Here is a 24,332-nt window from a genome sequence, read left to right as displayed (position 1 = left end):
CCTTCCTGCCTGCTGGTAGGAATGCAAAATTGTACAGTCTCTCTAGAAGTTACTTTGTAGTTTCTTACGAAGTTAAAGATAGTTACCATTTGACCCGGCAATCCCACTCCTGGGTATTTGCCCTAGAGCAGTGTGGTAATTTTTTAAATTTAAATTAAAAAACACCACCACAATATGCTATATTAATAATAGGTCCTTTGAACTTTTAAAGATGTCTTTCCCTACTGTAAACTATTTTTATGAGAACTGTATGCTTGGTTTAGACTGCCTTTAAGATGCACTCTTCTCTGTTTTTTTTTAAAAAGTCTGCATTGCGGTTAAAAATATATAACCATTACAGAAAACTTAGAACATTAGAGGGAAAAGAAATTTTACATCTGTAATCCTACCAGCCTTATGTGACTACCTTATGTCTGTCAATTTTTTTTGGTTTATTACCTAATTGCAGTGATGTTGTATATATTCTCGTGTATAGTTCATACGTTATTGGTTCTCGTTATATACAATTTTGATTACTACTCTTATAATTTGCTTCTCTAGTTTTAGGCAGAACATTTTTGTATGGGATGTGCATCATTCTAGCGTTCCAAATGCTTCATCAAAGTCATTGTAGACTAGAACTCAATTCTGGTGACTTTACTCAAACAGGAAGAGATATTTCGTTTGCTTGACATTACAATTCTCCTTTCTGAATGTGTTTTCCTCCTCCCGTTTTAATGTAAATGGTCATTATATAAAAGAAACAATAAGGATTTCTGTGTGACTTTTTGCTTTTGTGAATAATAGTTCTCCTTTGTGTCTGTAATCAGAAGGTAACCTCTTTTTAGAAGAGGAGTATAAAATGCCCTTCTTTTATTTCCTTCCTTATACAAAGCCAGGTGTAATCCAGTTTTGATATATTACTGCTTAGCTTTTAAAAACATCTTAAATGAACCTGACCAGTGGTGGTGCAGTGGATAGAGCATGGACCTGGGATGTTGAGGACCCAGGTTCTAAACTCTGAGGTTGCTAACTTGAGTGCAGGGCCACCAGGTTGAGCGTGTGATATAAACATGACAAGATGTTGTGGTAGGTAACTCCCTGAGACTGAGTTAGAACAGAGAGTTGCTTCCAGACATCGTCCCTGGATAGAGAGCAAGAGAAAAGGCTCCTGACTGTGAGTAGGTGGACTGACTGTATCTCTGTTTACAAGTTCAGGTAAAAATGGTATTGATGATAGATGAAGCAGGCTGAAACAACGTGGGTACTAGTGTTAATTTTACTACAGTAGGTATGTAACCTTGCTTTAAGTTAGCCAAACTCCTCAGTTACACATGTCTATAGAGAAGGTATCAAGGCATACCTGACCTGTTATATAGGATTGCTGGGCATTTAAATAGAGATAACATAGGGGAAAAGTACTTTGAAAATAACGTAACCTCATATAAATGTGAAATGTGAACAATTGTGGTTTTTGCATGAGAGAAAAGAAGAGAAACAAAACGGACCATGTGTTTGATTAATGTTGCCATGGGAAGTAGGAGAGACATTTGACTATCGTTCTCATTTAATTCCCATAAAAGCTGCCTGACTAGGTCCTATATTTTTTTTTTTACTCAAGGGAATTGAGCCCAAGAACAGTTAACACCTGAGTGAGGAAGTAGAAAAATCTTGCGAGGTAATAATTGTGAATTGCTTGCTACGAGTGCCAAGGGGACAGAGTGACATGGTGATGCATGGTCTCCTGGATGAGCCTCATGAGACGTGCTGGTCTGGTTCCCCTCAAGTGCACCACAACTAACCTATTATGGAGAGGAAGAATTTTCAAACCAGTTGAGAACAAGCAGGAATAAACGGGCTGCTTTCCTCCCGGTCCTCCCTGGCCTTACCCTTGCCACCTCTATAGTGGCTGTAGGGATAGGTGGGGCTGGCTTAGGCCAAGAAGACCCAGCGATCTTGTCCCCTTACTATGTGAGGGGTGAAAAGACTGAGAAGCATTAAGAGGTGAATGCTATTCATTATCCTAGTTCCTCAGGGATACGGGAGAGCTTTAGGGTTAGGGGACCTGTAGGGATTGAAAGATAGGATTTAGGAGGTTTGCTGATATAGGATTTGATGTGAGAGAGGTGAGTCCAATGGGTATCTCCCTCTATTTTTACAGCTGTTGGAGTACTCAGGATGACTGTGTGGGGTCCCGTCCAAACTGGCTGAAGAGGTGTCTTTCCTCGGGTCTTCTTGTACACCTGGTCTCTGGGTAGGAGGGAAAAATGTGTCTTAGTTGTTGGAAAAGGTTGGGGTAGCAGCTTGTTGACCTCCGCATGTAGGTTGGCTCGCATGTGGGCCAGAGCAGGAAAGTAGGACCCCATGGTGGGATCCGAGGGTGCAAGGGGACTGGAGTCCAGAACAAAGGGCTTACCATACATAATTTCAAAGGGGCTTAAATTTAAGGGTTTCCTGGGCATAACTCGAATTCTCATGAGGGCTAAGGGAAGAAGCTGGGGCCATGGTAGGTGTAGGTCTAGGATGAGTTTTGTGAGATGATTTTTGAGAACCTGGTTTGCTCGTTCGACCTTCGCTGAGGACTGAGGATGGTATGGAATGTGTAACTGCCATTTGAGTCCTAGGTAGGAGGAGAGAGATTGGGTGATGTGAGAAATGAAGGCAGGGCCATTGTCAGATTGAAGCACGGAAGGGAGACCAAATCGAGGAATAACGTGTTCAGTTAGGATGGTGGCAACAGTGCCAGCATCTTCCCGTTTTGTGGGGAATGCCTCAATCCATCCTGAAAAGGTATCTACTATGGTGAGGAGGTATTTGAATCCCTTATATTTAGGCATATGCGTAAAGTCTATTTGTCAATTTTGGGCTGGTAGTTGTCCCCGAGCCTGGTGGGCGGGGAAAGATTTGGGGTATATTCCTCCCTGTGAGGAGCAAGAGGTACAGGTATGGCAAGATGAGGTTATGCGTTTAAGAATTGTAGAAATACTATTACCCGTGAGGAAGGAGGAGATATAGATTAGAAGAGGTTGGTAGCCTAAGTGGAAAGACTCGTGTATGGACTGCAAGATGGTCTCAGTCTGGGATTGTGGAAGGAGGAGTTTACCGTCCTTGAGAAACCATTCCTCCTTTTGTGGGAGAGAGGAGTGGATAGTTTTCTCCTTAGTGGAATATTGAGGAGTAAGTGAGGTGAGGAAGTAAATTTGTGAGTCAGGAGGCTTGGTTGCAACTTTCTTGGCTACCTGATCGGCTAAATTATTTCCAATGGATATAGGAGAGATGCTTCTTTGATGTCCCTTGCAATGAATAATGGCTGCTTGCTTGGGAAGTAGGGCTGCATTTAAAAGACTTTGTATGTGAGTGTGGTTTTGGAGGGGATTGCCTTTGGTAGTAAGGAATTCACGCTCTCTCCAAATGGCTGCAGCTGAGTGAAGAATATGATAGCAATATTTTGAATCTGTGTAAATATTAGCCATTTTTCCCGAGCTGAGAGTTAGTGCTCTTGAAAGAGCTCAGCCTGTTGTGAGGTAGTACCTGTGGTAGGGGCTGAGCCTCGAGGATGAGGTGTTGGTCAGTGATGATTGCATAGCCTGCCTGAGTGGACTGTTCTCTGGTCTTAAGTGCACTCCCGTCAATGAAGAGGGTGAGGTCTGGAGAGGAAAGGGGTGTAGAAGAGAGGTGAGGGAAGGAGGTAGCGAAACGTGTGAGAGTTTCAATACCACAGTGGGCTGGAGGTAAAGAGGAGGTAGGAAGAAGTGTGGCTGGATTTAGACTTGAACAGGGCTAGAAGGAAAACTCAGGATTTTCAAGAAAGATGATATGAACTTGTAATCGAGAGGGCGATAAATGGGCTAAGGCCTTATGAGTAACCAGGTCCTGTAGGTTGTGGGGAGACCTGATGATGACCTTTTGTCCTAGTGAGAGCTTTTTGCTTTCAAGGGCTAGCAGGGCGGCTGCTGCCAGAGCTCTGAGGCAGGGTGCCCATCCCTTACAAGTGGGGTCAAGCTGTTTAGAGAGATAGGAACTGGTGCAAAGGAGGGGCCCTTTTGATGTCCAAGGACTCCATGGGCAAGCCCTTGTTTTTCTTTAACATAGAGTATGAATTCTGAGTTTTAAGTCTGGAAGCTGTAGGGCAGGTGCTTGAAGGAGAGCCTGTTTGAATTTGGTGAAGGGTGTTTGTATTGGAAATTTAGGATCTAGGGGTTCGGTGAGGACCCCTTTAGTGGCCTCATAGAGAGGGTTTTGCTAACAGACTGAAGTTAGGGATCCATGATCTGAGGAAACCTGCAATTCCCAGGAAGGAGAGAAGCTCCTCTTTGGTAGAGGGTGTTGGTATGGAGGATATTAAATGTTTTCTATCAGTGGTGATGGCCTTCTGTCCTGGGGTCAACTGTAGCCCCAAATATATGACCTGTGATAGGGAGAGCTGTGCCTTAGCAGGAGCTACCCGGTAGCCTAGGTGAGCTCAGAAATTGAGTAGTTGAATGGTGTCTGATTTAGAAGTTTCTAAGGATGGACTGCAGAGAAGGAGATCATCCACATACTGTAAGATGGTGCTCTGGGACAAAGTTAGTGATTTGAGGTCATTAGCTAATGCCTGTCCAAAAAAGTGGGGGCTATCCCGGAATTCCTGAGGTAGGATGGTCCAGGTTAGCTGTTGTGAATGTAAAGTGTCAGGATTGGTCCAAGTAAATGCAAAGAGGTTTTGACAGTCGGGATGTATGGGAACAGTAAAGAAGGCATCCTTAAGATCCAGCACAGTAAAGTGTGTAGTATTGGCGGGTATGGTAGATAGGATAGTGTAGGGGTTAGGAACTACAGGAGTAATGGGAAGAACTGCTGAGTTAATGGCTCGCAGGTCCTGCACTAGCCTATAAGTGCCGTTGGGTTTGACTACTGAAAGGAGAGGAGTGTTGTATGGCGAACTGGTGGGGATAAGAAGTCCTGCATTAAGGAATTTAGTGATAAGTGGTTTCAGTCCTCAGAGGTGTTTGTGGGAAATGGGATACTGGGGTACGTTAGGAAAGAGGGAGGGATCCTGGAGGGAAATTTGGACAGGGGTATGATGTCTAGCTATGGATGGATGTTGAATGTCCCAAACCGATGCGTCTACTAGAGAGGAAGGAAGGGGAGGGGAGGGGAGGGGAGAGAAGTTAGGAGTCGGCATGTTGGGGTGATGAACCACTGGCCAACAAAAGGAGAATATTGGAAGTTTGTTGTTGTAGTGTTTGAGTAGAGCTAAATGGAAATAATTGGAGTGTAGTATTGAGTTTAGTTAGGATGTCCCGTCCTAGTAATGGAGTGGGACATTGTGGAATAACTAGAAATTGATGTGTGACTGATGTCTGTCCTAGTATGCAAGTAAGTGGTGGAGTTATAAGAGGGATAGTGCGTAGACCTGAGACCCCACCTATAAAGGTATTAGAGGGACTCAGAGGTCCTCCGAATTCAGGGAGGGTGGAGTAGGTGGCCCTGGTGTCAATGAGGAAGGAGATTTCCTTACCCGCTACACGAAGTTTTACCCTGGGCTCACTGTAGGTGATGCGTACCGGGGCCGGTGTCCCAGGGCCTCCTCAGTCCTCCGTTGCCAGGCCTAGGAAATCAGTCACTGACTGGGTATTAGTGGGGAGGTTTGACCCAATCCCTCTCTGGTGACTGGGGCAATTGACTCCCCAATGACCTTCCTGGTGACAATGCGGGCAAGGCCCTGGCGGTGGATGAGGGTTAGGGCATTCCTTAGCCCAGTGGCCTGGCTGCTTGCAACGGTAACAAGGACCTGGAGGATCCCGTGGCCCGGATTTAAAAGACTGACCCTGGAAGGGTTTGGTCTTTGAGCCCATAGCAGGGTTCCCTTTTAGGGCCTTCACTAGCATTAGGTAATTCTCCTGATTCCTCTTTTGTTGTTCCTCCTTCTCTGTGTCCTCCCGATTATTGAAGACCTTAAAGGCTAGATTTAAGAGGTCTCTCTGGGAAGTCTCAGGCCCGTTCTCAAGTTTCTTAAGCTTGTGCCTGATGTCTGGAGCAGATTGGGAGATAAAGAGTGAGTGTAAGGTGGTAGTCCCTGCTGGAGTTGTTGGGTCTAGGTGAGTGTATCTTTGAAAAGCCTGTGAAAGGCGTTCCAGAAATTCCCCAGGGTTCTGTTGGGGCCCTTGAATGATTTCCTTAATTTTGTCATAATTGACAGCCTTATTGGCAAGTTTGCTGAGGGCCTGTTGTAGGTAATCAATCATTTGATCTCTTGAGTTTTCGATCAGCATGATTGAGCTGGTAATTCCAATAAGGATCGTCTGAGGGAACTGCTAGACAACCTATAGGGAGGTTGTTGTTCCTGTTGTTTGCCTCATCTGCAATTTGTTGGGCAGTGGTCCATATTTGGTCCTTGTCACTGGCCGGCAGAGAGGAGGTGAGAATAATACTTAAATTGTGCCAGGTTAAGTCATAGGAGTGGGTAAGGTATTTGAATTCTTTCATGTAAGTGTCTGGGTCTGAGGAGAATGACCCTAGGTGGCGCTCAATTTGGGCAAGGTCAGAGAGGGAGAAAGGGATAGCTACCCTAACAATTCCCTCAGCTCCCGCAACTTCCCGGAGAGAGTACATGCCTGGCTGGGGTGGCTTACGTGGGCGTAGGTGAGGGGGAGAAATTGGAGGAGAGGAATTAGGAGAAGGAGGTAATGGAGTGTGTTCAGGTGATTGTGATTGATGAGGAGGTGGAGCAGTAGAAGGAGATGGAGGAGCAGGTGCGGAAGGGACAGCAGAGTGGTCTTGAGGGTCAAAAGTATCAGCTGGAGGGTCAGAGAGAGGAGAGTGGGTAGAATGTAAGGTAGAAGTTCTGGCCAGAAGAACTTGATAGGTAGAGCATGAAGAGCGAAGAGAAGGTCTAGACCAGAGATAGAAGAAGGCCTGCACGTAAGGGATTTCTGTTGCCTTCCCCGTCGGTGGCAGAAGTTGTCGAGATCTCTTAGAATATTGTAATCGAATGTCCCATTTTCAGGCCAATGGGAGTCATTGTCTAATTTGTACTGAGGCCACGCCGTGTTACAGAAGAAAATGAGTTTTTTTTTACTTAAGGGCAGAGAGGCCTAACATAGGTTTTTTTATGAGACATCCTAGAGGGGTCTGGTTGGAAGGCTTAGACCCTGAAGAGCCCATAGTGGAGACAGGTGAGCAAGAGGGGGCGTCCCCACCTTTTGTCACTGTCCCAAGAGGAGAGAATCTCCGTGTGGGGGAGTCGTCCCTGATAAAGGTCGTCACCACCTGTCAGGGAGCTCCGAGGACGAGAAGTCCAAGAGAGTGGACAGGTTTGGCTAGGCACCTAGTCTTCCGTGCACTCCACTGAGACTGAAAGTCAAACCCCTCAAAACATGAGGCGTTTCAGAGAAAACTGTCCGACCAGAAAGGGGTGTTTTTAGAGAGAAATTTGGAGGCCAACCGGGGAAGGAGAAGGGAGAAACTCCTTACCTTCTGGTCCAGCAGGAGTTCAGGACAGGGTTAGACTGCTGGCCAATCGACCTACAATTACATGTCCAAACAGAATCAGGGCGTAAGCCCGGGACGAGCTGCCGCTGCCCATTGCTTCCCTGGTTGTAAGTTTGGACGGCAAAGAGGGATCGTCCAGGCAGTTAGTACCCTGTCCCCGGTTTTGGCACCAGATGTAAGAATGAGATGGCACTTGATCACCAGATGTGCAGGCTTTATTAGATGGGAAAGACCTGCCGGGGCACTCCTCCAGAAGTGCACTGGGTTACAGACTAGGGGCGAGTTATATAGTGTTTGGGAGAGCCTGAGGGGATACTGAGGCAAAAGTCCTGGTATGTCTGGAACATTCCTCCTTGAGGGGCTTCGAGCATGTGGGTGTTGAATCAAAAGTCCTGGTGTGTCCGGAGCCCCTCCTTGGGGCGGTTTGTCAGCTTTTTGGAATTTTCTCTGTCTCAGGGGCGATAGTCCAGTAAGGGTAAGGTCTGACAGATAAGTGGAACATCAAGAGGGCAGTTTGGAATACACATATCTATCAGTAACTACCAGAAGCAATGAAAAGTTGGTTGCATTTGGGCATTGGGATTAAGTGTTGGGGAGAGCCAATTGTGAGAAACTGTTTTTCATTACAAGGCTGTCTACAATTTTAATTTTTAATTATATATATTATTTTTAAAAAATTAAGATTTCATAAAATTCTGAGGCAAAGGTTATTAAGATTTACTTCTTTGCAAAAGATGGTTAGGACATAGTAGCAGTACAAATTTATTTATCACTTATATCTGAACATATAAAAGAAACTACTATTGAATGTGTATGTACTGACTTAAAGATGACATTTGGAACTAATAGATTGTGGTTGGGCATAAGTGGTTAGGTTAATTGTCTAACAACCCACGATGAGCCACTACTATATATACTACTATCAGTGGTAAATTTCTTGAACTAGAAGATATTAGCTGTTGGAGTGTCAAATATCTCTTGAACTAGGCCTCTGTTGTGGCAAACTAAAAAGTGTTTCCTTTCTTTCTTTCTTTTTTGCTGGGGTGGAAGGTAGGGTGTATTTCTTGGGACTTGGTTATACACTCCATTCTGACCTTTTCAAAATAAGCTCTATGCCAACACCTAGAATTTCTTTTTATATCAGATCATCACAGTATTCTTGAAAAAATCAAAATGATAACATTTAGCGTATGGATTTAAATAATTTTAAATAATACTGAATGTTTTAACTAAATGTACCCAGGATAAAGTATATATAAACCTTCACAGAATAAAGTTATTATAGAAACTCGGAAATTTATGAACACTGGAGAGATGAAAGAGTATTTTTTTGAAGACATTAGGATCTAAGATATTGTTGAATTATATTTTAGAGCCATTATAGGTAATTTACTATGGGGCTAGGATTTGTGTGTTTCTCTGGATATGTGGTCCGTGAAAGCTAAGCCTTTCAAATTATTTAATATCAAATTGATCAAGTTGTTTTATTAATGTCTTTTTAAAAATTATTATTAATAGCTGTGTACGATCGAATGCGAGCAGATCAGAAGAAATTTGGTAAAGCATCTTGGGCCGCAGCTGCTGAACGGATGGAAAAACTCCAGTATGCAGTTTCTAAGGAGACTCTGCAGATGATGAGAGCAAAAGAGATCTGTTTGGAACAGAGGAAGCATGCACTAAAAGAAGAGGTAACAAGAAATTGGAAAAACATAAGTTTTTAAAAATTAAGATTTGATTTTTATCTTTGTACAAGAGTGACATTTTTCGCCCTGGCCGGTTGGCTCAGCAGTAGAGCGTCGGCCTAGCGTGCGGAGGACCCGGGTTCGATTCCTGGCCAGGGCACACAGGAGAAGCGCCCATTTGCTTCTCCACCCCTCCGCCGCGCTTTCCTCTCTGTCTCTCTCTTCCCCTTCCGCAGCCAAGGCTCCATTGGAGCAAAGATGGCCCGGGCGCTGGGGATGGCTCTGTGGCCTCTGCCTCAGGCGCTAGAGTGGCTCTGGTCGCAACATGGCGACGCCCAGGATGGGCAGAGCATCGCCCCCTGGTGGGCAGAGCGTCGCCCCATGGTGGGCGTGCCGGGTGGAGCCCGGTCGGGCGCATGCGGGAGTCTGTCTGACTGTCTCTCCCCGTTTCCAGCTTCAGAAAAATGAAAAAAAAAAAAAAAATGAAAAAAAAAAAAGAGTGACATTTTTCTGATTCTACAGGCAACTGTTAATTTTGTACTTCTCCATGAGATGATAACACTCGTTATGGGGCCTGTGATTTGAGTTGCCACTGATAGGGTATTTTCTCAACATGACGGTGTGAGTGGATGCAGCGACTCACTGTTAGAACAGAAAGGGAGTGCTATCAGGATTTCTTTGCTATCCTTAAAATTTTTATACTGTAACTTTCAAAGCTTTCTGACAATTATTAAGGTTTCACTGCCCAAAGAAATTTAGCAAAAATTGTAAGACCTGATTATAATATTATGCTGAAGCTGTTACTGTTGGAACTTCTATTTTATTCCTTCTGGAACAAAACAGGGTTAATCGTGCTCTGGTTCTCTTGACTACACTTCACTAGGACTTCCTCATGGATTAAAAAAAAAACGTCATAAAAATCCTTGAAAAGGGATGCTAATATATGTATTTAAAACATGTCCATTTTTTTTTAAGAAATCTAAAATAAACTTTTAAAAATTAATCACTTTATTTTATTGTCTAGGGTCGTAGTCATCAATGGGTTTACTACTCCTATTAGTTCCCAATACAGCACTGAATATACCACTGATGCCCAGGCCTGGTTTGAAAATATTGGTACCATTAAGTGTATGCTAAATACATATACCTTCTAGGTGATTAGTTTTGAAATACTATTATATATATCATGTTGCATTAGACTGGGTCAGAACAAATTGCTTTTAAGGGTACTTAAATAACTGCATTGGTATTTGCTGATAGTTTTTCTAAGTATTAGAAGAAATAAATGTTAGGGTCTAGGAGTACAATATTTTTTAAATAGAGGAAGTATATAGTTTTAATAACAAATGAAGATTAAAGCTAGTGTTTAGGGATGAATCTAAGATTCATAGAGGGCAGGTAGTAACACTTGATAGTTTAGGCAAAACTATTCATGTTGTGCCCAGAGTTAAAACTCAAAATATTTCAATGATGAGAGCAAATTATTAAATACAATTTGGGTTGTTTTTCCTTTCATTTATTTTCTACGTTGTTGAGATATTTATTGTATCATACATTATTTTATTAACTCATTTTTGGGAAAAAAGATAAAATCACTTTTTTGGACCAATGTGTCATACATAAAATATATATTTCAAAAACCAAACTCCTTCATTTCCCCATAGCAGGTCTTTCTCAGATCTCTCTTTTCTGTCAAGGGCCCATGGTTCTTCAAGATATTCCAGGCCTAGAACCTTAGGGTCACCCTTAACTCTTTTCATTTCTTTGCCTTCTTTTTCTACTTTATAGAATTCTACACAACTCAAATGTCCCTACTCAGTGTATTCATTCAACAAATATTAAGTGTTTTTAGTATTTTAACTAGGAATTATAATGGGTAATGGGGATAAAGGCATAATTAATAATCTATACCAGGGGTCCCCAAACTACGGCCCGCGGGCCACATGTGGCCCCCTGAGGCCATTTATCTGGCCCCTGCTGCACTTCCTGAAGGGGCACCTCTTTCCTTGGTGGTCAGTGAAAAGAGCATAGTTCCCATTGAAATACTGGTCAGTTTGATGATTTAAATTTACTTGTTCTTTATTTTAAATATTGTATTTGTTCCCATTTTGGTTTTTTTTACTTTAAAATAACGTATGTGCAGTGTGCATAGGGATTTGTTCATAGTTTTTTTTATAGTCCGGCCCTTCAATGGTCTGAGGGACAGTGAACTGGCCCCCTGCATAAAAAGTTTGGGGACCCCTGATATACCCCTCCTTTTATCACCATGCAGTCATGGTGTTTTGAGTTCTTAGATTATGGTGGGGCAAGACATGGGCAGTGTGAAAATGAGCTTTGAGATTGACAAGTACTATATGCAAAGGAGACCACTGGAGGAAGTATTCAGCTTTGACACAAAGGTCATAGGTGAAGAGAACTGCCTATTCCAGGAGTCACAGTAGGGACAGAAAGAGTCAACCTAGTTACCTGGAGTAGTGAGAGAGGAGGTTCAAAAAGTAAGCAAAGTTTAGAGTTGGCCTTCTATCTCCTGCCAAGGAATTTGAATTTACCTGTAAACAGTGTAGAGCCATTGTAAGATCAGATTTATTTTTATGAAATATTCTGGCCAATTTATACAGAATTGATTCAAGGGCCAGTCTTAAATCCTTAGCCCATTTCCTTTAAATGAGAACCTCCGTTTTCAAATTTTGTTTCACTGCTGATCACTGAAAGCAAAGCATTTCTTGTGAATGACTAAATACCTGGAACTTTCAGTAATGGAAGAGGTTTGAGTTAAAGGAAATAGGGAATCGGAAAGGTTAAAGCTAGATTATGTTTTGGCAACCTTGAATTGCTGCTTTTATTTTTTATTTTATTTTATTTTTTTTACAGAGACAGAGTGAGTCAGAGAGAGGGATAGACAGGGACAGACAGACAGGAACGGAGAGAGATGAGAAGCATCAGTCATTAGTTTTTCATTGTGTGTTGCAACACCTTAGTTGTTCATTGATTGCTTTCTCATATGTGCCTTGACTGCGGGCCTTCAGCAGACTGAGTAACCCCTTGCTGGAGCCAGCGACCTTGGGTCCAAGCTGGTGGGCTTTTGCTCAACTCAGATGAGCCCGCACTCAAGCTGGCGACCTCAGGGTCTCGAACCTGGGTCCTCTGCATCCCAGTCCGATGCTCTATCCACTGCGCCACCGCCTGGTCAGGCTTGAATTGCTGCTTTTAAAGTGACTCAGGATTGCAGGCTGTTGAGAACTGTGTGGGTCAGAACCAGCTCACACATGCCTGGGCCTCTCGAATGTCCATGAACTGTGCCTTTCTTCAGATAATACTGCTGCCATCTTGAATAGGCTTGTATGGAGCAAGAAGTATGGAATTTTTGTTGGGCAGAGGAGAATGAACTAGGCGAGGCAACTGAATTTATTTTAGTTAAAGAGAGCTATTATACTTCAGAAGGATTAGATAAGGATAAAATTATTTGATTCATTAGATTTGTAGTACTTTGTAGTCCAAATGACTTTTAAACTATTTTTAGACATAATTTGCATATCATGCAATTTTTTCATTTAAAGTATACAATTCAGTGGTTTTTAGTATACTAACAGAATTGAGCAACTATTAACATAGTAAAATGTAGAACATTTTCATGACCCACAAAAATAAAATTTATGCCCATTAGTAGTCATTCCTCCTCTCCCTGTCAAACTTCCCCCAGCCCAAGGCAACAGTTAATCTTTCTATCTCTGTAAATTTGCTATTCTGAACACTTTACTATGGTGGAATCATAAAATATTTGGGGTTTTGATTTATGATAATGTTTTCAAAGTGTATCCACATTGTAGTATGCATCAGTACTTTTGTGTGTATGTACTGAATGATACTTTATTTCATGGTTATACCACATTTTGTGCATTTCTCAGTCGAAAATTTGGGTTCTACTTTTGGAGCTATTAATAATGGTGCTGTGAACTTTCATGTGCTAGTTTTTTTATTTATCGTGTATGTATTTCTTGAGGAAGTGCTAGACTGTTTTCCAACAGTACCATTTACATTCCCACCAGCAGTGTAGGAGGGTTAAAATTTGTACATATCTTTTTTTACGTTATTACTAATACTTCTTACAATTTGTCTTTTTATTATAGCCATCCTTATGGGTGTGAAGTGGTGTATTTGTGGTTTGGATTTGTATTCCCTGATGGCATTGACATTGAATATCTTTTCATGGACTTATTGGCCACTTACATATCTTGTTTGATTAGACTTTCAAATCTTTTGCCCATTTATAAATTGGTTTCTTTTAGTTATTAATTTGAAAGCGTTCTTTGTATAATCTAGATACAAGTCTTTTATCAAATACATATAATTTATAAATATTTGCTCCCATTGTGGATTGACTATATTGGTTTTTTAAAACATTGACTCTATTTGTGAAAGTTGTTCATTTTTGTTTGTAAAGAACAAAATGTCTCTGTTTTTATTAATACACCTTTATGAAACTTTTTGGGTTTAGGAGGTATAACAAGATAGTTCTGATTGATTGACATTTAAAAATGCATGCTTATCTCTTGGTTAAAAATTAACGTATGAGGTAACCTGGAATGTGTCATGGCTGTGATCTAGAAAGAAATCTTTTTGTTAATGGATTTTAAATTGTGGTTTTATTTTTCCTTCATTTTCTTATTGCTGCTATTGTTAAAGGTAAAATGGGAACTTGTTTGTCTTGAAACAACTTCACATTTTGTATGCAAAATGTCTTTGCAGGGATTTCAGCCCCATCTCCTGTTCCCCTGAGGCATTGTTAGTGCAGTTTTCTTTCTATTTAGTTTTTCTTTATGTTTCTAGCTGTCTGGAATTTTCTTAAGTTTCAAAACTTTTAAAACTTAAAATCCCAGTACTTTATTGCCTGCAAAGTAAAGTATGACTCTTTGTCTTCATCGTATTGACTAGCTTTGTTCTAACTAGGCTGACATTATGTTGTACTGACCACATAGGGGTGCCTAAAAGAGCTGCTGAGGGTAAGATTTCTGACGACTTGCTGTTGCAGGAACATTGTTCTTACTGGTATTGGTCTAAGGTGGTAGAGGAAGGGTGAGGCTGAAATGGGCCCTGAGAATCTGGGGTGATGATTATCTGTGGGGTCCTTTCCCTGGGGCCATACTGTTACCTTAGTAGTCTGTTCTTTAATGTTCTGGATTGTGTTTGAATTCTTTAAAGGTCTTGGTAATACTGTCAGTTAGTCATTCTTGCCAGATTTATGCTTGTTGTGTGTATATAATATATGCATTGTGCTTTTTATATGTATCTGTGATGATGTACTGTACTAGTTTTATTAGTATAAATTTAAGGTGACCACATTACTCATGCGAAATAGAACAATGTCAGTCATTAAGCCCATCCCAAGCAAATGCTTTGCAGTGAAGGCTTTATAATACAGAACTACCCTATGATTTAAGTTATGAGGAAACTGTTGTTCTTTTTAAAAATATCACTATGTTGTGTTTCCCTGTAATGTCTGAAAGACAAAAACTTTCCTGATGTCACAAAACACTTTAAAAATTAAAAGCTACTGAAATAGAAAATATTAGTAATATTGGCCATGAGTATAATGCTGAACTTGAAACAAAATTTCTAAATTAACACTGAAATATTAAATGTCACCTGGGCAAGCAAAATTCTGTTTGAATTTTAATTTTCTTTAACGACACTGTTACTTAGGCAAAAGTTCAGTGCCTTTTAATCTGTTTTCTTTTGAACTGTTTCTGAGTCTTGATTATTGCCATTCTTACCCTTTTTAGGTCGCAGACTATTTGCCTCTAATAATTTGAAAATTAGGAACCCTGTACTCAGAGAAATACACATATACACAACTTTGCACACAAATTTAGTTTCCAGGTCACCTGTACCTGAACCTCTGACCCAGATTGTACACTGGTGCTCAGATTTTCCCATCAAAAACTCTTGAAAATACCAATGTCCTTTTGGCGTGATACTTTTGAAAGGTGAGTTTAATTAGTTGTGACTACCTTATTTTACTCTTTAATAGTATACTCCCACCAATCTAGATAGTACAACCTGACTATCCAAATACACCTTTACTTTAAGATCTCTTATTTACAGATCACATCATATATATTTTAAACTGCTGGACTAGATTAAACTATACATAATCACAGAGTTAGGAGTAGGATATATTTTAAAAGTATTAAAATAGGGGTTATTAATAAAATAAGGCAGTGGTCCCCAATCCCCGGGCCGCGGACCGGTACCGGTCCACAGAGAAAGAATAAATAACTTACATTATTTCTATTTTATTTATATTTAAGTCTGAACGATGACCAGATTCCTGATAGATACATGAATTGCAAACTGCCCTCTTGATGTTCCGCTTATCTGTCAGACCTCATCCTTACTGGATGGACTATTGCCCCTGAGACAGAGGAATTCCAAGAAGCTGGCAAGCCCCCTAAGGAGGAGCATTCTGGACATACCAGAACTTTTGCCTCAGTATCCTCTCAGGTTCTCCCAAACACTATACAACTTGCCCCTAGTCTGTAACTGGTGCTCTTCTCCCCAGGAAAAGGGCCCGGCAGGGTTCCTTTTTTCCTTTCAATAAAGCCTGTTACTCTGGTCTTCTCGGACTCCCATGGATTCCAGCAATTCCCTCTGTTACATCCGTCTAAGACTCACTCTTGACGCTTGTCTCGGTCACATGATACGTTTATCCGTCCCACCCTAAAGGCCGGTCCGTGAAAATATTTTTTGACATTAAACCGGTCCATGGCCCAAAAAAGGTTGGGGACCACTGAAATAAGGGATTCTCTTTATAGTTAATTACTAAAATAGGAGATACTAAAATTAAGATGCCATCATGAAACAAATGATAGAAAATACAGTTATATCTCAATTAACTTGTGGACTGTTATTGTCGGTTAACCATGTTCTCTGGTTAATGGGGAATTAACCAGAAAGCTCTTTGGATTCCAGTCCCTATGGTTGAAAATTCTAAAAATATATCAATGTGCTTTCCTGCCTTCTCAGAGTATTTTAACCATTCCCATTCATTTTTTAAAAACTGATTCTTTGAGGTCATCTCTGTGAATATACATAAAATTCTAGAATATTGAGCCTACTATATATACCAACCCTGAGGCTAGTTCCTTCTATTATTTTGTCTTTCTCCTAATCGCATATAGCTAAATTATGATTAAGGTATAGCCCTCTATGTCAGTTTATTTAAGTCATCAAGCATTTATTGAGCATTTACAGTATACTCTCGTAGATATGAACTCATGATATAAACAGAGAAAGTTCAGCAGAACTTCCTTCACTGATGGAAATGTTCTGTATACCTGCATTTTCCAAAAAGGTTAGCTACTAGCCACATGTGTATTGAGCTCCTGAAATGTGACTTATGTGACAGTAACAGAATTTATTTTATTTAAATAGTCACATGTTACTTGTGGCTACTATATTGGACAGTTATAGATTCAACCTTGAATGAATTATTAACCTCTCTGTAAAATATAAATAATGTATATTTTCTAGGAGAGTTATAAGTTAATGTGTATAGATCATTTAGTAAAGTGCCTGGCATAGAGTAAGAACTCACAAATAAATATTAGATAGTATTCTGGTCTGTTAGCTATTGTGCAAGTATCATGGAAGGGAATACAAAGGTAGGAGATATGTAATTCCCATGCTTAAAATGTTTATTTGTACTTCATATGGGCCTTTCAAAAAACTTTGACCTCAGGAAACATAGGTGGGAAAACTGAGTACTAGAGAGCCTGGGTTTGTGGTCTTTCCTTTTCTCTTTCTTTTCTTTCTCTTAATTTTTTTATTGATGTAAGGGAGCGAGGTAGAGAGAAAGAGATCAATTTGTTGTTCTTGATTCTTGTATGTGCCCTGACCAAGTATTGAACCCTCAACCTTGTTGTATTGGGATAACGCTCTAACCAGCTGAGCTGCCCAACCAGGGCTTTTGTGTTTTTAATTTATTTATCAGTAAGCAAAAAGGCAGTGTCTCTTTCATATCTGCACACTAAAAATTTCAACACATCTAAATAGAAAAGGCTAGGTTCCACTCTAAAAATTATAATATTACTTAATTATGAAATTCCAATTTTAGTGGTTACAAAAAAAGTAAATATAAAATATTTACATGCTTCGGGCCCTGTCCTTAGTACTTTATGTATATTATCTCATTTAATTCTCAAATATAACCTTTAATGATATAAGCCCTTAAGCCATTATCTGAAACCCCCAAGGCCAGATGTGTTTCAGAATTCCTAATAGTTCAGATTTTTTTTTAAATTATTTTTTTAGTCTGTATGTCATTGATTTCTGCTCTGATCTTTTTTTTCTTTATTTATTTATTCATTTAAGGGGAGAGAGAGAGAAAGGGAGGGTAGGAGCAGGAAGCATCAACTCCCATATGTGCCTTGACCAGGCAAGCCCAGGGTTTTGAACTGGCGACCTCAGCGTTCCAGGTCGATGCTTGATCCACTGCGCCACCACAGGTCAGGCCTTAATAGTTCAGATTTTAGAAAGTCAACTGAGGGCATATAACTACCAGACAAGTGTTAATATTCCAGTAATGAAACATAAGTATTTATATTAAATGGAATTAATAGGGACTCACATCAATTCAAATCATATTTTCATACAAATGTATTGTGAAATTGGGGTTTTACATCAAAGAAATTATGGATATTTTCAGTTTTCAAAGATTTGTGAAATGTGGACTTTTAGATAATTCCATCAGCCTGTATGTATTATCCATATTTGTGCAGCTGTTATTGGTGGAAACCCATGTTTGTCTGGTTCTAAGTCTCATGTTCTTTCCATCCTTTCCACATAAAAGGGCTAGTCTTGAATAAGTGTTTGCCAAGCTTGCCTTTAATGTTATTTCTTCGATGCTTCACATGGTTTTTATGACTACTCTTTGAATCCTTGCTCCATTTCTTATTTACTGCTACTATATTCTCTGTAACTCACACGAGTGGTGAGTGCTCAAAGAGTATTTGTTGGCTGTGTTGGCTCCACCCATAGATATTCTGAAAGCTCTGTTTTTCACAGCCCCTCACATGTCATTGGGTTTTCTAGCACAGTAGGGTGAAAGGCAGAACAGGGGCATCATTAGTTTGTATTATAAATTGCTTTATATTTGCTTTTATGATATAATACAGTCAATAAAATAGGTATACATGGAAACTATATCATTATTGTGCATGAGGGGAATGATCACCTGTAGGGGCAGTAGTGTATGATGTACCCATGGATATCAGCTAGTACTCATGCTCTTTTTCCTTGCTAAATTTACTGCAAAAGCATTTTTTCTTTGTTTCCTTTTTCATATTTATTAGAATGGTGCTCCCTAACTTTGTCTAGTGGTAAGATCATCCTTGTAGGAATTGGGAGAAGTGGGTCTCGTTCCAGCATTGCTGGTACTACCTGGGTTACATGGGGAAGTCACAGTTTGGTTTGCGGTCTTGATAATCCTGATGTCAAAAGTTGATTGAGAAGGGTGAAAGTTGAGCTGAGTAAAATTTCAAGGTAGCAGACTTATTGACACCGACTGTCTTTTTTCTCTTTTGAGCACGTAACCTATTCTTTAGGTTTCGTTCTTGTCCAGGGAGGCGCTGTCCTCAGGTGTAGCAAAGATGTCCTGCCTGTGGCACCTGCCTTCTCTGCGCAGCTCCTTGCCTGGGATTGGTGCTCCTCCCACTCTGGGTTCCCATTCCCTTAGCTCTGTGCTGTCAGCTGAGTTAGGCACCAGGAAAACCCAGTCTGGAAATGTCAGATGTTCTAGGGGAGAGATTTGGAGAAATGTAGCCCTCACACATCTCTCCATGTCTTTCACTGAGGATTTCATCTCCATGTTGAAGTTTAGATAACCCTCAGAGCACTATCTCCCCCCCACCCCGATTTTCCTAGTCTTTAATCCCCTTCTTAGCTTTATCCCATGAAAGTCCTGTCTACAACCTTTAGCTTTTCCTGAGGCATACCACTGCTGTATTGGTTGTTCTCTCAGAGGTTGGTATTTGACTGATTCCTTGTCTGCACTTCAGTCTTTGATGAGGTTTTGTCCTCCTTTTGAACCCAGCCATGAAATACACCTCTGGACTCCCTGGCTCTGAATAGGACTCACTGAACCTAAAAATTGGGGGGGAGGTCACTTACTGTAAGAGGGTACCCCCTTCCTTTCTCAGTCTATTTGATATTTTCTGTATACTGGTATCTCTATGCACCTCAAGTGTTTTTAAGGTATTCTTACATTTGCAGCAGCTGACAATGTAAAGGTATGTCACCAGGGGACTTTGAACTTCCTTTCTTAGCCAAAGAATTGGACAGGAGAGTGGTAGTTAGCACAGTGTCATGAACGTAGTGGGTAAATGGTTGCCTCTAGCTGGCAAGAACTGAAGGTAGAAAGATGGAACTAACAGCCTAGACTGGACCTGAATAGCATCACAGGAGAACTGATCATAGGTGAAGGTGTTTAGACTGATTCATACGATGGCTTTACTAAATATAATTTCCCACTTAGAGAATAAAGCTTTATAACATTACATAAATAAATATTTATTTTTTAACCTGTTTGTATGCTGTGTTTACAGAGAATGTGAGTGAAGATAACAGAGGAAGATGCTTCCTGGGGCTCTGGTCTCCAGAACTGGAAAAGCCCCAAGATAGTATGTGAAGGGATGTTTATAATTTAAAGTAAGACTGAAGTCTCAGGAAAGAAATCACTCCTAGATTCCTCCTTTCTGACTTAGGACAAAAGCAGCAGGATTTCATTTTGTCAGCATTCTCCTCCATGAGCCACTATAATTAAACCCATTTGAAGTTTATTCTATATTGTTTGTTACTCATAACATATTTCCTAATGTAGCAGGATCACTGAGTTACAACTTTGATAACTTATTAAATATAACATTTATTAAATAGCACTGTATTTAACTTATCTAGTTATTTTTAAGTGTATCCTATTGCACATTTAAACTACAGCCCTAATGGTTACTTTGCAGTTGAATATTTTTATTAAAGGAATTTGAAATTATATTCTAAAATGAACATTACAGTCATTGGGTAGAACTGTATGGATAGCTAGAATGTAAAGGAAGGCTGTAATCTTGTTTAAAACTTACTCTTTTTATGTGCTAACATGTTTCACCAACCCCCAGCCAGAAGGGATTATTTTGTAGCAATAAAAATTCACTGTCTTTGCTGCTCTAGCTGTCCCAGGACTACCAGATAAATATGTTCCTGATATTCTGGAAGCCTCTGGTGATGTCTCACATGAGCTCATAAACATTTCTCTCATTGTCCTCACTGTTCTTCCCCACTTCCTTTGTTAGTCGCTCTCTGGCATTGCCACTTGAACCCAGGACCTCTTCACCAATGCTGCTAGTTCCCAGCAGACTGATACCTGTGCTAAGAGTCTCCTGGAACTTCTAAGCATGAAGCCGAAACTGCCAAAGTGATGGTGCCATATTCTTAGAAGAATGCTTACTCTGTCACACCAGAAAATTGTGCTTGAACTTCTCCTCTTACAAACTCATGGAAAGCTTCCTCTTGCACCTTTCTCCAGACAGCCAAATAGGAATCCATGGAATCACCCTTCCTGACTTATGCTTTCCGTCATGGTAGAAAAATGTCTTTTCCCTCTCATGTCAGGACTAGAACCAATAAACAAATCTTATGCAAGACCACCTACCACTTTCTGAGACATGTGCAGAAATTTCCGAATCCCATCTTAGGTTCATTGTAGGACCCTGAGTGCATTTTCTTAGATACTAGTGGTGATCATTATTGGTAGATTGCAAGGATTTCCATGGAAAATAGTTGTCATGCTGCCCCAACTCATACCCCTCACTTCTTCAGTCAACAGATCCTAGAAGCTAGCCAGGCTGTGACCTTGGAGCAAAACAAAGCCCTGGATGCATGGGGTTGACCAAACTTACCCCTCTGGTGTAACTATCCAAGTATGGCCGAATCTGATTCATAGATCTCATATGAAAGGGATCATTGCAGAACTAGCAACTACTTCTGAGAGTGAAGAGGGGACACCATTGATATTTATGTCAGGACAGTTAGAATAATATATTATCCTAAAGGTGGATGAGCTGTAATATAAACAAACTTTAAAAACCTTATTTATACCATTTTTTCTAGTTATGTTTAAAACTATATGGTTTAATTATTAACTGTTTTTATGTCCTTTTTTAAAATCTTCATTCTGGCCCTGGCCGGTTGGCTCAGTGGTAGAGCATCAGCCTGGTGTGCAGAAGTCCCAGGTTCGATTCCCAGCCAGGGCACACAGGAGAAGCACCCATCTGCTTCTCCACCCCTCCCCCTCTCTTCCTCTCTGTCTCTCTCTTCCCCTCCCACAGCCGAGGCTCCATTGGAGCAAAGATGGCCTGGGCGCTGGGGATGGCTCCTTGGCCTCTGCCCCAGGCGCTAGAGTGGCTCCGGTCGCGACAGAGCGACGTCCTGGAGGGGCAGAGCATCGCCCCCTGGTGGGTATGCCGGGTGGATCCCAGTCGGGCGCATGCGGGAGTCTGCCTATCTCTCCCCGTTTCCAGCTTCAGAAAAATAAAAAATAATAATAATAAAAAGTGTAAAATCTTCATTCTGTCCTGTTTTTTAATACAGTTGCTTTATGGATTTATCCTATCTGATTAGTTTTAATTTTTATTTATAACTTACAACATGATTTTTTTTCTTGTCCCCACCAACTAGAAATGTTCTTATTTTTGTTTTCAATGCAGATGCAGAGTCTGCAGGGCGGCACAGAGGCCCTAGCCCGATTGGATCAGTTAGAAGCTGATTATTATGACCTACAGCTTCAGTTGTATGAAGTGCAGTTTGAGATCTTGAAATGTGAAGAGTTACTGTTGACAGCACAACTGGAAAGCATCAGAAGACTTATATCAGGTATGGTGTACAATTAACCACGTAAGTCTACAAAAGACTGAATACTTTACAATAGAGAATGGCTTTGCCTGAGCTTACAGAGCCAGTAAATGGATTAGAACTCTGTTCTGTCTCTACAGTCCATGCTCCTAACCATCACCCTTTGCTGCTCTTTGGAACAGAAAAGAGAGATGAAGTTGTGTACTATGACACTTACGAAAGTATGGAGGCCATGCTGGAGAAGGAGGAGCTGGCTGTGTCGGTGCATTTACAGAGAGAGGAGCTGCAGAAGCTCCAGCAGAAAGCACGCCAGCTGGAAGCGAGACGTGGACGGGTCTCAGCCAAGAAAGCCTACCTCAGAAATAAAAAGGTATATAGGTTACACGGTTTTCAAATATATAGCCTTAATTTTTCAGTCTTGCTTTTTTTCATTACCTGGTCTTTGATCTATAACTAATTATTCTAACCTAGTTTGTCATTAATTCTTATATGGATATATCTTTTAAAATGAAGTAAGTTATTATGGGGTATTGCTTCAGCTGCTACTGGAGTTACTTGGTAATATATGATATTTATAACCTGTCACCTTTTTAAAATCTGAAAAAAAATTTAATTTCAAAACACATCGGACCTCTGTTTGGATAAGGGATTGTGGACCTGTATTCTCATTTCATAACCAAGGGAATCAAGATGTTTAGTAGTTAAACAAACGGCCCAAGGAAAAGTGGTTAGTATGGGCCAAGGTAGGATTCTGTCTTAGGTCTGTGTGACACAGAAGCTGGAGTCATTATATCACTGTCATGTCACTATATAATACTACCTTTATTTTCTCATGGAGACTGCCCTGGACAAGTTCATTTCATGATTAGTACTTGCTAGGCAAGACTTAACCCAGTGTGAATAAAGAATATAATATAAACAGTTGCTTTAAAAAATAGTTTACTGGCTTAAATGGTCATTCCTTAGATGCCTTTCTCTTGTTAGAAGAGTAATCTATTGGTTGGTATAGCCTTGAGAGTGTTGCAAACTAATGTGAAGACTTTTATCTATAGTACTTTTCCAGAAGGACTCAGGGAAAATGAAGACATAGCATGATGCCCCTGAAAAGTTGCCAGTTGATAGTGCATTATTTTGTAAAGAAGCCCATTTATCCCATTTTATTATTGTTTATATTTTCATGTGATTAGAAAAAGCATACCTATATTTTCCTTATAATGCTGACTTTCTGGTCTTTAAGATGTCTTTTAGTTCTGAAGTCTATGACCAGAATTTTCAAATTTCATGATACGGTTTAAATCAGCTCTGGCAAAATCATGTTCTTTGACTCATCAGAGAGAGCTTAAGAGTACAGACTTTAAGCTGAGAGTGGTACATCCTTTTGCCGAGACAGTTAAAAGAGTACACTAAGACTTAGGATCTTCTGGCCACAGACTTCAGAGCTGAAAGACACTTTTGAGATTAGTACATAAAAACACTCCCTTCCATTCCAGTCTTCCTTGCCCCATCCTCCCCCTCCAAAAAAAGAGAAATCCAGAATGCTAGAGAAGTTTTAATAGTTTGATACAAGAATCTTTTTAAGATCATAATTATTGAGTTTATGCTGTTTTAGCATTCCAAATGAGAAACCGGAGATTGTGTATTTAGTATTTTGCTGTGTAGGTATATATTAAGATTAAAATTTAACTTCTCAAGTAAACCCTGGTATGGTTTTTAAAATCTTTTAAGTTTCGTTTATATTAAAACATACTTGATGTAATTATAGGAAATTTGTATTGCAAAACACAACGAAAAATTTCAGCAGCGCCTTCGGAGTGAAGAGGAGTATAGAACTCATCACACAGCACAGCTGGTAAGTGTGGATTCTTGGAGACAGAACAAAATTTCGATTTTTACATGTATCAAAGTGAATAAAGTCTATAGAGAAGAAAAACTGTTATAAGTACAGATGTTAGCTTTAGTTCACTATATATATGCTTATACTGTATAATTTAAAGTAGCTTTAGTCAGATAGCACATACATATGCACAGCTTCCCTACTAGCCAAATCCCACACAAGAGTGGTACATTTGTTATAATTGGTGAACCAACATTAACATCATTATCACTCAAAGTCCATAGTTTACATTAGAATTAATTCTTGGTGTACACATTCTATTGGTTTAGACAAATGTATAATGACATAGATTCACCATTAATAGTATCATACAGAATATTTTCACTGCCCTAAAAATCCTCTGTGCATCCCCCTGTCCCCAAACTTCTGGCAATTATTGATGTTTTTACTCTCCATAGTTTTTC

At 40.3% G+C, this 24,332-nt stretch overlaps 1 protein-coding gene across 2 annotated transcripts in view; it reads left to right on the top strand.

Annotated features, from left to right (window-relative positions):
* JMY (junction mediating and regulatory protein, p53 cofactor) overlaps nt 1–24,332 on the top strand; it is a 91,428-nt gene that overhangs the window by 51,565 nt on the left and 15,531 nt on the right. The window contains exons 4-7 of one of the 2 annotated variants that reach the window (XM_066381693.1): nt 8,971–9,140; nt 21,890–22,055; nt 22,217–22,404; nt 23,797–23,883. In XM_066381693.1, the coding sequence (XP_066237790.1) occupies nt 8,971–9,140; nt 21,890–22,055; nt 22,217–22,404; nt 23,797–23,883 (611 nt within the window). Of the gene's footprint in view, nt 1–8,970; nt 9,141–21,889; nt 22,056–22,174; nt 22,405–23,796; nt 23,884–24,332 lie in introns of both variants that reach the window. The other variant, XM_066381692.1, reaches the window with a different exon arrangement.

The sequence above is a fragment of the Saccopteryx leptura genome, chromosome 4, assembly GCF_036850995.1.
Source record: "Saccopteryx leptura isolate mSacLep1 chromosome 4, mSacLep1_pri_phased_curated, whole genome shotgun sequence".
NCBI classification, from domain to species: domain Eukaryota; kingdom Metazoa; phylum Chordata; class Mammalia; order Chiroptera; family Emballonuridae; genus Saccopteryx; species Saccopteryx leptura.
Note: the sequence above shows the minus strand (reverse complement) of the source record. Positions and strands in the feature narration are given on the sequence as shown.